Raw genomic sequence first — 13,209 nt, 5'->3', positions numbered from 1 at the left:
GTTTTATGTTTTTACTATACAGCATAGGACAGGCGAGCTGTCATAGCATTGGCATTCTACTTATATTACCAGACATTGTCAATAGCATCTAGAATATATAATGTAACAGAATTTGAGTTTGCACATCTGGAAAGGTTTGCAAACCAGAGAATTTAGCATTGTTTAAATGCACAGGGGCAGGATTTAACTCAGTAGGCTGAGGTACTCGTGTCGCAGGATCGAACCACCTCGGTGGATTCATTTGGTTTTTTATTGTTCCAACCAGTGCACCACAACTGGTCAAAGGCCATGGTATGTGCTTTCCTGCCTGTGGGAAAGATCCCTTGCTGCATTAGCTGGTTTCCTCAGTTGACTACAAGTCAGAATTACCAAATATTTGACATCCAGTAGCCGATGATTAATTAATCAATGTGCCACAGTGGTGTTAAACAAAAACAAACGTTTGTTTAAATGGGCAGTCTGCGATACCACAAAATGTTCGGTATACATTGATCAGGGGTGGGAATTCTCCTCGGATCAGCTGGTTTCCTCTCATGGAACATTGCGTTTCCTCGCATTTTCGTCATTCTTTCCTCCAAAATGTGTCAGATGGCAGATTTTAACCTAGGATTTCAAGAATTTCTGGGACCCCACTAGATTTCCTTTTTTTTACAGTTCACCAATTCCCACCCCTGATTGATACACTGTTTTATCATCGGTCTGCAGCAGCAGAATTGTAAAATGATGAGTAAATAATACAATGTGGAACATACAATGTGTTTATGTTGGTGAAACATTCAACTCAGAAAGGGGGCCAGATCTAGCTCAGATGATAAGAGTAGTCCCCCGAGGTGCCTCAGTCATAGGATGTAGCCCCATTCTCTGATTGGATTCCTCCCATCACAACAAGTGCCCCATGGCTGGTATATCAAAGGCTTTGGGATGTGCCAAGATTTCTTGCCACTGATTAATATGTAATGATGGAAAGAAATAAGGGAACACATCAATTTGTAGACCAAATTTAATTCACTACTAGCGTAGTCATGTCTATATTTCATACCAAGTTGTAATGTGGGATTGAATGTCTGTAGTGTTGACTGTGCTGCCTATATGTTCCAAGTCAACTTCAGACAATATGAATTGATTTTTGATGTAGTCATTATTTCTTGTTGCTATCTGTGTGATCCTTTATTTCTTTCCATCAGTATATTGATGTGCTCTAATGATATCAGAAAACACTTACTCGAGGAACTGTTATGAGGTAGCACTAAAATTGGTAATTCAGGAAAAAATTTGATTTTTTCTTTCTTCCATGTGAAAACAATTATCTAAAAGGTTCTTGCTGCTAATTATAAAAAAATAAAACAATGTCTGGTTTAAAGACCAACTTAGTCGAACATATCATTGTGGTAATGTACAATATCAGTCTTATACTTAGTATACTACTTAGTGGATATGCCTTTAATAATTCCATGAATATTCAACCAACACAAATTGGAAAGTCTTCACTAATTATTATTGATGATGTTTTTAAAATATTTAATCAATTAATATTTTTTTAATATTATAAAATATGTTTTCAAAATGACTGGCTAAATGTAAATAGCAGGGCCCAATTGCACAAAACATTGTAAGCCTAGTTTTGCATGTACATGAAAATTTACGACTAAACCACAATTCTTATTACAATTATAGTACAGTAAATATAATTAGAAATATACATATTTCATTTTCTTTTGTCCTTAAAATGTTCCATCTTCCATAATGATGTAATTTATTTTCTGCGTGAAATAGATGCCAAACACATGTAAACGTATAAATGCTAGTCGCAGACGTAAACTTAAGATGCTTTGTGAAATTGGCAGCAGGCCTCTTGAACTACACTGCATGCATGAACTTGTGTCGAAGGATTCATGCCCAAATACATCCTAAATACTGCCATGGAAGTCTTCCAAAATACTGCATACAACACTGATAAGACAGACTAGCTTGTGGTTTCTTGTTTTGATAACAAATTTCTTATTCTTATACATGACTTTTCAGGGGGCGGGACATCGCCAGTAGTGAGGCACTCGCTTGATGAGCAGTATAAGATTCATAAATCAGTGTGCTCTAGTGGTGTCGTTAAACAAAACATTATTTTTCATGATTTTTCTTTAAAACATACTGATTAACCATGTAAGTTGGAAGTCTTCTACCAGGTTCATTTGTCTTTTAATTGCAACAAAATTGGGTCTAGCTTTGTATGAGCAGAAAGAACATTTCACTTAATTATCTTTTAAACTTCAAAACCTTGCACAAACCCAATTATTTTCAAAATACAAATATATCAATTACTACATGAAATTATTTCAGCAAGGGGCGGGACATAGCCCAGTGGTAAAGCGCTTACTTGATGCATGGCTGGTTTGGGATCGATCCCCATCCGTGGGCTCATTGGGCTATTTCTCATTCCAGCCAGTGTACCACAACTGGAATATCAAAGGCTGTGGTATGTGCTATCCTGTCTGTGGGATGGTGCATATAAAAGATCCCTTGCTACTAATGGAAAAATGTAGCAGGTTTCTTCTCTAAGACTACATGTCAGAATAACCAAATGTTTGACATCCAATAGCCAATGATTAATAATCCATGTGCTCTAGTCATTAAACAAAAACTTTTATTTCAACAAATTAAATTAAAATTTGCAAATGGAGAATGTGGTGAGTGCCATAGCTAGCCGTGAAAATATGCTTCAGTCAAACCATACTCTACACAAAATCCCATCATTTGCTGCTTCGTGTTGAAATAAAAATAAAAAGACAAAAATACACAGATACATAAATTTATATCATGAAACAATTTCACTATTACACATACAGTAAGTGAACTAATGATTACAGACAGCATGATGTACACATTTTTAAAATTTACTTTGTATAACAACTTGTTTGTTCATGATGTATAAATATACTTTATTAAGAGTTTAGAATAACTCATAACAAACTTGGCTTGTTTAAAGAGTTCAAGGGATTTGAATTTTGGTTCACTTTTTGTGACATCTTACCAATACTAAATATAAAATTTCAGAAAACACCTGAAGAATAAAAAATATACTTCAACAATATGTATATAATTTAATATCAAATATCATGTTAAAAAGTAGAACATGATGTCATCCTTTGTAGAATTTGCCATCGGCATGATTAGCTAAAACAAAATGGTCAGCATCTGAAAACAAAAAACATTTTTTAACATTGCCATTCATTCAAATACACAAAATACAGTTAACCATCTGAAGTGAGTCTAGTTTGTGTATCTTCAGGTATATTGCTCTTCATCTGGTTATTTCTCTTCTTGTGATTACACTCAAGTCGTCCACAGAAACAAAGGTAGCCACTTCCAATATGAAAATCTTCTTAACCATCTACTTGAATACCACTATCCCAGGAGGTGTGTTGTATGGCAGTATTAGACAGTGATTCGACAGAGGTGGTCTCCACTTGGCATCTGCATGCTCCTGAAGAAACTTTTGGTAAGACATACCGTCTATGATTTTGCCTTTTACACTTTTCTTTTCCAAGTACATACCTGCAGCAAAAAAAACAAAAAAAAACAAACAAATATCAAACTCAAAGACTATAAGGGTAGGATGTAGGTTAATGCATATAAAAGATATCCTTGCTATTCTTTAGCAGTAGTAGCAGGTTTTCTTCTCGTTAGACCTAGGGTCACATTGCCCAGAACAAAATATATAAAAGATTCTTCATATTTTAAATGTAGCAATGACATTTTTTTTATTTTTTGGGGACGATAAGGGCAGAATTTATGAAACCTGTTTGTGTTAAACACAGGTGTTTAAGTATTGTAAATGTATGTAGTTGCATGCGTGTATCACAAAAAACAGGCTTCGTAAAATCTATCCTAAAATTTTAAACTTGGGATTTGGAAGATAACAACATTCGTATTTAGGATCCAGCAAGTTTCGGTGCAAGGCAACACTTACCGAGGTTATTCCGAGGTGGTAAGGAGATGCTACGTGTGGAGTCTGGCTCTTCTAATGTAAGAAGATCTTGAATACTCTTGGAAATGATCTAACAAAAATGATAATCATTAAGCAGCATTCATTTTCAGCATAGTAAAAATATATATACTGAACAAAAAAAGAAACTTCCGATTTGTACATATAGTATTTGTTGTGTAAAAGAATTCACTGTGTAATGAAATCATATAGGTAGTATTAGCCTTGAGCTGTATTATCAGGATTCTTGAATTTTATCGATTATTTTTGCACTGTTAATCGTCAACAACGTGAAATTCAATTTGCACGTGCATGCATGGTTCGACATGTCCTGTGTAGTATTCGGTCAATTTGTTTTACTTGTCTTACTGACATTGTTGTCAAGTGAACGAAAACGCTTCAAAATTTGTAAAAAAAATTAAAGTTTTTACATTGTAGCATTTTTAGTATGCCAAGAATACCCAATAATTTACGCGAATGGGCGATTGGCATGCTTGATGCTGGCATGTCGACAGAAGATGTTGCAAGGCATGTTGGGAGTTCTAGTTGAGCGATACGAAATCTTCGCGTAAGATTTTGAACGACAGGAAGCACCAACGACTTGCCACGTCGTGGACGTCCGCGTGTTACAACGCGTGGTCAAGACCGATATATCATGAACACGCATTTGCGCAATCAATTGCAAACTGCCACTGCTACTGTTGCTAACACACCTGGGCTTCATAATAACCGAATCAGTGGGCAAACTGTTCGTAATTGTCAGCGGGAGAATGGTTTACATGCACGACGGCCTTACGTCAGATGCATTTTAACGCACATATCTTAATTGGGCACGTGTACACACTCATTGGATACGGCGATGCTGGAATACTGTTCTTTTTTCGGATGAATCCAGATTTTCTTTACAACGTGGTGATGGCAGGGTGTGCGTCTACCGTAGCAGAAATGAACACTATGCTGACTGTTGTGTTCTTGAACGAGATCGTTTCGGGGGTGGGGGTTGTGTCATGGTCCGGGCAGCCATTGCCCATGGTTATCATTCACCACTAGTCGTCATTGATGGCAATTTAAATGCTCAACGTTACCGCGATGACATTCTCGCTCATCACGTCATTCCTCTGTTCCATAACAACGCCAACATCTTGATTTTTCAGCATGATAATGCCACCTCTCATACAGCTAGAGACACTAAATTTTCTTAGGACAAATAACATTGATTTCATTGATGACTGGCCTGCTAAAAGTCCTGATCTCAACCCTATCGAGCATGTCTGGGATAGTCTGGACAGACGATTGAGGCGTCGTCCCAACACTTTGTCAAGCGCTCATTCAGGAATGGAACAATATTCCACAGGCAGAAATCAACACTTTAGTCAATTCTATGCACCTGCGATGCACTGCAGTGGTCAATTCAAGAGGTGGTCATACCCGTTATTAAGTGGGTGGGTTTTTTTTTAACCCCTACCACACTTGGTCAAAATTTCTCCCAGTTTCTGTTAACCTATGGCCATGATTTTTGCACCAAACGATGCATCGTGGAACACTCTTTAAACGCATATATAACAATTATTCCCCCGGTTTGTTTTCATCAAGTTATGTTCAAGCAAAGTTAGTGGAAGTTTCTTATTTTGTTCAGTATATTAGCAATGCTGATTTATAACAAATTTAATTCAGGTAATATTAAAACCAAATATTAATAATCCTAAAACTATATTCAATACACATATGTACATGTATATCAAAAACAGTTACACTGGTCAGTGACAAGTGTAAGTTAAAGAACATTTTTTAAAATACAATTTATGTAGTCATAAGTATAATATGAGACAACTAAATGAACACAAAAGTGCATGGTTTTTGGATCCTTCACTGCATAAAGGTATCACAATGTTTTTGCCGATGATAAAACAAATTTTTTAAATAAAATATATCTAAGTAGTTTATCCTGAAATATTTAATGCAAAGGCATGTATTTTTGTAATTCCTCCCACTAACACTTGGCACATAAAAAACCCATGTACGCCAAATACCTAACTTAATACAAATACAGGTACATATATATACAAATCCATCAAATTAACACAGTTCAAAATCTAAACAGTGAAATGTGCTGACATTTGTTTGTTTACTTGCATGTGACTTACCTGTGTGTATGAAATCTGATAATAAAAAATTAATCTAAATTGCTATTTACAGTAATCCTGTCCTGGGCAAAACTGAATGAGCAAAATCAACCCCTTTCCTTGCAAAGTCACTCAGGTATAAAGAATATCATTGACTTTCTTTGTTTCAGTTTTGTATTTTTTTTACTAAGTTTATTTAAGTACTGAAGAATTATATATTCAGATACAGGTTTAATTGCTACCCTAGTACCATTTCAGAAGAGTGATTGATAACTTACCCTGATTTTGCTTGTGGTGAAGACTAATACTATATATAGTGTTATTTACCTTGATATGTTCAAAATCCGTTATTCCTATTTTGGGAAATGCGGATGCTTCAACCATCACCAAACGCCTTCCATCAATGAGATTGTTTGTAAAACAAGCCTACAAACAAAGTTTAAATTAGACAGTCACTATAATACATGTATTATTGAAAACTACCATACTCTAAATGTACAGAAAAAAACCAACAAAACAAAAGACATGGTTCTCGAGTGGGTGAGGAGTTGTGTCCCCCTTCCCACAGTCGATTGTAAATAATGGCCCGAAACCTTTATCTAGATGAATTAACATCTATTGGACCTCAGTAAGTGTAAACATAACAAATAACTATCAAAACATTTTATCTGATGAAATTAGTCATATGATTTGTAAATAACTTCCCTTTATAACAACATACTACAAGATAAGTTTGAAAATAACAAAAGTTAACTATAATAGAAATTTACTTGGCTCTTAAATAAAATATCAATCCTTTAACAGTAAAATATAGAAACATATCCTGGTGTCATGCATTTTCTGTGTAATGAGCAAAAAATTTAAATATAATAAAAACAATATTTACTTCATACATACAATAATAAATAGCTTTCTCAAGTTTATTGTGAAGAACACTGATAATCTCCCATCAACATCACATTTTTTGTCAGAAAACAACCACTAAGTCGTATTGGTGTTTCTGTTACAATTTGACAAACATCATGTTTTTGACCCAATCAACCAGCCCACCTTGATTTGTACTAAATGTAGCCTAAGTACTCTGACTGTAAAAGAGCTAGACAGACATTTGGACGGTTATAATGCTCTCATTGCAGTCAGATACCAATCAATGTAATTTTTTCACAATCGCTGCCCATCAAAGTGTAGTCAAAGATTCCCCCTCTAATACCACTACAATTCTATGTTTGACATCAAATACCTTTACATTGATCATTTTCGAGTTCCTTGATTTGAAAAATCCACATATTAATCACTAATACACACACTGCAGAAAGAAACCCAACAGCACCCACATTCAGCTAAGCTTTGGCAAACTTTGACGGCAGAATTCTACGGTTGCTGACCTATATCGTGACATTGCGTCACATGATTGCCCACTTTGTGATTCCATCATCCAGAGGCCGTCTCATACGACAATATGGCAAGTGTCCGACAATTATCAATTTTTTTTTTTTTAACGACACTACAAGAGCACACTGATTTATTAATAACCGGCTATTGGATGTCAAACATTTGGTAATTTTGTCATAGTCTTAGAGAGGAAACCCACTAAATGTTTCCATTAAGGTCACTTTTCGCACCCTTGTTTTCGCTTCGTTCACAATAAATATAGCATATCTCACCGTAATTTCACTTGAAATCCATATTTCGTAAAAGGTCCAATTTTTTATTCCAAGATTTTCTTCAAACACATCCAGGTGCATTGCAATTTTTCTAGCATTCTTAAAACGGAATACTGACGTCATTTAAATTCAAAATTAGCTATTATTACAATGCTTCGGCACATTAAAATAAAAATTGGTCTACTAACCGTGACCCCTGTTCAAATTCTATAACCAGCAGACGACACTGTTACAAGTGAATATGTTTTTATTTTTAATAATTTTGGACAAAATATTGTTTAAATTTTAAAAGTTGAAAGAAATAAAAAGTACCTTTTGTCAAATATATCATATAAAAAAATTACTATTGGATATGTTATAATTATTGTGTATGACGCCAAAACATGGGTGCAAAGAATGACTGTCATCGACCTTAGTAGCAAGGGATCTTTTATATGCACCATCTGACAGAATATCACTTACCACAGCCTTTGATATACCAGTCGTGGTGCACAGGGTAGTAGAACGAGAAATAGCGCAATGGACCCACCAAAGGGGATCGATCCCAGACCAACCGTGCATCAAGCGAGCGCTTTACCACTGGGCTACAGACAATCGCCAGAGCGACAAGAGTGGTGCACCCGCCAAGCTAGTTCATAGAAATAAACTTGAACGTAAATGCACATTACTGAGTTTATAGGGCCGATGACATTTTCCATTCGCAAACACAGAACAGAATTGTGGTCGAAATAGAGACTACCACCACCTTTTCCCACCCTAATCGTGTATATATATGTGTGTGTGTATGTGTGTGTGTGTGTGTGTGTGTTCTATTAATTAATAAATGTTATTTTATTTTACTTTATTAACTTTAATTTATTTTATTTTATTTTATTAACTTTAATTTATTTTTACTTTTAAGTTATTTTATTAACTTTAATAAATTTTTATTTCATTTCTATTAATTAATAAATGTTATTTTATTAACTTTAATTGCATTTCATTTCATTTATTTTATTTTATTTTATTAACTTTAATTTATTTCTACTTTTAAAGTTATTTTATTAACTTTAATTAATTTTTAGTTTTATGGTTTTTGTTTTATTCATTATGGAACGATCCTTTTCCACATACAAGATTGTTCCGAGTTTCATTTTCCTCCCATAATGCACCGCGCGTTTTAAACCCAAGTCGTACAGTCGGTCGTTTTTCCTTTAAAGGGACATGCCCTAGTTACGGCTAGTTGTTAACCATTACGGCGTTGTTTTTCGCTATTAAACCCATTTTTTCACAAATAAAATTGCACTTTACTTACATTTTATTATTTAGAATACACATTCACCTGAAGTGCTTTTTGGTAATCCTGATGTTTGTAAAACCACGAAATGCATTTTTTGTATTTCTTAAAATGCCGCGTGCACTCGAAAAAAAAACGTTAAGCAAGCGAGGTCCAATCTATTTTTAGAGGGAATCTTCCTGTGTAAACGTCACAGACGTTGGTATACCACGTGACCGTTATCATTTTGGTTCGGTTTGTTTTCTCGTGCAAGGTTTGTGCAATCAACATCCGATTTGTTGTTGTTTGCTTGTTGTTCATTTGTGAGATATTTCTTCACAGTTCGTGAACATTTTCAGTAACAATAAAGTTCAGACAAGTAAGTGTCTCAATACAAAATGTTACAAACCCTTAAAACCAATAATTTTGCTAAGTCTTTCGATATCTAGAGAGGGGATACAACCAGGACAGAACAGTTGGAACATGTCCAGGAGAGGTGAAAGGAACACACCCCAAGTCTGTGAAATTTGTCGTGACGGAGGCATTGTTGTGCTTCGAGCGACATCTACCGGTGACATCAGAATACTAACTTTCAAAATTATTTCAAGCAATTGGGACATGGGGATTCCCATGGTATTTATCGATATAAAACCTGCTTTTTCACTCCATTTGATAAAAACGTGATCTAAGTGTGTTACAGGTTTGTAAATTAACCAAATTATAATTTATTTTTGCTGGATGGAACTAGGGTGTGCAGCTTTAATTCAAAGTGAAGATCGTTTCAAAGAAAGTATTTCTTAGTCTGCATATGCTCGAAAAAGATCACTCTACACGATTAGGGTGGGAAAAGGTGGTGGTAGTCGCTATTTCGACCATAATTCCGTTCCGAGCAAAATTGCTTAGAACGGCTCTGTGTTTGCGAATGGAAAATGTTGTCGGCCCTATAAACTCAATAATGTGCATTTACATTCGAGTTTATTTTTATGAAACTAACACCAAGCAGGCATGCAACTCGAGGTTACACCATGAAGTTGGCTAATGCCGTTTTGGAAGAATTTGGCTTTAATTACAGCAGTAACAAACAAAAAACCTCACACACATTCTATGTCTGTTCGGACTGCAAAGGTAGTAACGAAAACAGATCGATCGAAATTGTGTGGCGGTAGCCTATTTTTGCGGGTGATGTCACGGAATAGAGAAAACGGAACATTTACTAACAAACCTTGTACTGTGGGAATCCCAGATCTTGTATCCAATCTGCGACTTGGCTATAAGACCAGTACAAAGCTACTGGAACATTTTCATCTTTCAAATCCTCAAGTTTGCTGGTACTGGCACTTCCCGCAGCCATGTTGTTTTCTGTTTCTAGGCATAGTCTCGATCTTTTTGGTCGAAACATACATGCTCCAATCGGATAATTTCGGTACACCTTCCGAACTATTCCGATTGTATAGCCCGTACAATCATGATCATTTTATGTAATATGTTCAGGAGGCCGAACGTTCGCGAACTATGTAGTCTAGCGATCGCTCGTCCTCAGGTGATACGTAGTTGCATTGTAACAAATCATTAGTTGTTAATCTAAAGTTCTGTGTGCATCCGTCGTACTTCTGGAAAATTAAAACACAATCGTCGAGTAGGCCAACTTGGTCGTGACAGTTGATAGTCTTAAACTAGCATTAGTAATTTACACATTATGCTAGGGTCAGATTACCAACTGCTAGCATAAAGTTGACCAACTTTCTGCTGTTATGACTTCTACGACTGTGTCCAGTTTCTAGTCTGAGCACTTATGTAGGCCCTACAACTCGATTCTCATCGTATAACCCATTAGTTGTTAAGCTAAGCGCACCCGTCGTCAGTCAGGAGTTGGGGAAATTACAACGCAACCGTCAGTCTGCCAACTTCGTCGTAAAAGTTGATAGTCTGACCCAACCATTACACATTATAAAACGGACAGACTTACACACCACTATCACGAAAAGAATCCCAGTGAAACATGGTTGTAAAAAAAGTTAATTTTATTTTCTGTCATAATATAGTGTAAGCAGGTCTTTGAAAATGTTGAGAATTATTGTTTTATTAGTGCAAATCTAGCGTTGATTAACCCATTCTTCATTTGAGCATTAAAGGGACATACCCTTGTTTTTAAACACTAGCAGAGCCGTTTATGATCACCGAAATTAAATATTACTTATGTTTTGTTTAGATTATCCATTTCCGTAGAACCGAAGTGTTTCTAGTCATCCTGTTGTTTTTAATACCACATATTTTTAAAAACGCACATGCGTCCGAGTAACGGTTATTGATTAGAGTTCGTAGACCTATTTTTTATTGGTATTTCCCGGTTTTAACTGTTACTCTGTTGTAACTTTATCCAAATGAATTACGTTTGTAGATAACTAAAATTGGTGTCCATTTTTAAAAGTTAAAACTAGGGTCTGCACCTTTAAATGTAGGACACCATTTACTGTCATGACGGGTCATTCAAAATTGACATGGGTTATCTTAATTTATTTTGCTTACCGTTTTTTGTTCACCGGCCTTGGTAGCGTTGTGGTTAGGCCATCGGTCTACAGGCTGGTAGGTACTGGGTTTGGATCCCAGCCAACTCCAAACCCTGAGTGAGTGCTCCTCAAGGCTGAATGGTAGTTGTAAACCACTTGCAGCGACCAGTGATCCATAACTGGTTCAACAAAGGCCATAGTTTGTGATATCCTGCCTGTGGGAAGCGCAAATAAAAGATCCCTTGTTGCCTGTCGTAATAGAGTAGTCTATGTGGCGACAGCGGGTTTCCTCTAAAAAAAAAAAAAAAGTGTCTGAATGACCATATGTTTGACGTCCAATAGCCGATGATAAGATAAAAAATCGATGTGCTCTAGAGGCGTCGTTAAATAAAGCAAACTTTACTTTTACCGTTTTTGTTTACCGTAACTTATAAATGGGTTATGCACATTTTTAATTCTTAGATATCTTCCAAGATACATTGGTTATGTTGGGGAGTCAAGATTTAATCTGTTTAATCTGTATAGGAACAGTATGTTTTATTTCTTTACTGTCAATTGAGCACAATGTTTAATCAGCACTTAATAGTATTAGCTTTTGATACATGATACTTGTTAACATAGTCTACTCTTTACAAGAGGCATTCACATAAATATTTTAAATGAACAGACCATCTCAAATTTCTACTGTTAAAGATCTGAATTATAATTAAACAAACACAAAACACAGGTTTCTTTATGATTTATTCCTGAAATGTAGAAAATATACATATTGCACTTTTAATTCATAATGAATGAATACAGTATGGAAGCGTTTATGAAGAATAAAGATCAATATATATGAGAATTTATCCTGCAACCACCATTTTTATTGACAGAATATGATGACAGATAAAGCAGTCATATCCTGCTACTAACAGTATGACTTTTGATGTCACTCATGTGATGTCACATACATAGCCTACATTATAAAATCGCTCATTTGACCTCTAGGTCATCATACAACGTGGCTGAAATAACAGAAATAATAGCTTTTCCTCTTAATTTTTATGGTCTGCAAGATAAAGATAATAACTAGTTAATGATGTCGGATATCTGCTTTATCATGTTCAGGCCGAATGAGAAATTCCGCGAGGCCCTGCCATTTTCCATTCTTACCTTTACAGAATAAAGCAAATATCCGACGTCAATAACTAGTTATTCTTTATTATCCACATAGTTCAATATATACAGGAAAATATAACCAGTTTCCTCATTTATTTCTAGTTAGGTTTGACATTGTCCTAGCTTGTTATTCATAAAAATAATATAAATAATATGGACAATACAGAAATTATTACACTTGTGTGTGACTCGTACTGATTATCCCAAATTTGTGTCAGCATTCATATATTACCCTCGCTCTTGCTCAGGCAATGCAAAACTCCTGACACTCGTTTTGTAAAATCAGTACGACACTTAAGCTCATATAATAATCTCTATGTATATTACAGAACAGGCATACATTCTTACGCCACATTTTAAGTCTGCAATTAACCATGTGCATACTGTCATCAATAATGAGCATTTAGTTATGACTTGAAAATGTAATGTATTCAAAATTAAAAGTAGAAAAGCGTTTTATTTGGAAAATAAAAATCTTTTTTCCTTGCTGAAAAATTGATGCTCCCAAAAAAGGCTTGTA

The 13,209-nt window shown here is 35.3% G+C and overlaps 1 protein-coding gene across 1 annotated transcript; it reads right to left on the bottom strand.

The window, feature by feature from the left end:
- Positions 1-2,787: 2,787 nt before the first annotated feature.
- LOC121375149 (sterile alpha motif domain-containing protein 15-like) lies at positions 2,788-10,395 on the bottom strand. Its single transcript, XM_041502416.1, has 4 exons — positions 10,244-10,395; positions 6,430-6,528; positions 3,965-4,052; positions 2,788-3,549 (listed from the first exon to the last, which is right to left on the bottom strand). The coding sequence occupies exons 1-4, from the start codon at positions 10,370-10,372 to the stop codon at positions 3,386-3,388; spliced, it is 480 nt and encodes a 159-aa protein (XP_041358350.1). The 5' UTR covers positions 10,373-10,395; the 3' UTR covers positions 2,788-3,385.
- Between the last annotated feature and the right edge of the window lie 2,814 nt (positions 10,396-13,209).

This window comes from Gigantopelta aegis, chromosome 6, assembly GCF_016097555.1.
Source record: "Gigantopelta aegis isolate Gae_Host chromosome 6, Gae_host_genome, whole genome shotgun sequence".
In the NCBI taxonomy this organism is placed as follows: Eukaryota; Metazoa; Mollusca; class Gastropoda; order Neomphalida; family Peltospiridae; genus Gigantopelta; species Gigantopelta aegis.
Note: the sequence above shows the minus strand (reverse complement) of the source record. Positions and strands in the feature narration are given on the sequence as shown.

Bases quoted from the DNA above. Each gene is read 5' to 3' on its own strand.
- LOC121375149 (XM_041502416.1), bottom strand. From the start codon at position 10,372: ATGGCTGCGGGAAGTGCCAGTACCAGCAAACTTGAGGATTTGAAAGAT. The intron at 4,053-6,429 runs GTAAATAACACT...CATTTTTGTTAG, and splicing joins CGGATTTTGAACATATCAAG to ATCATTTCCAAGAGTATTCA. The intron at 3,550-3,964 runs GTAAGTGTTGCC...TTTTTGCTGCAG, and splicing joins ACCACCTCGGAATAACCTCG to GTATGTACTTGGAAAAGAAA.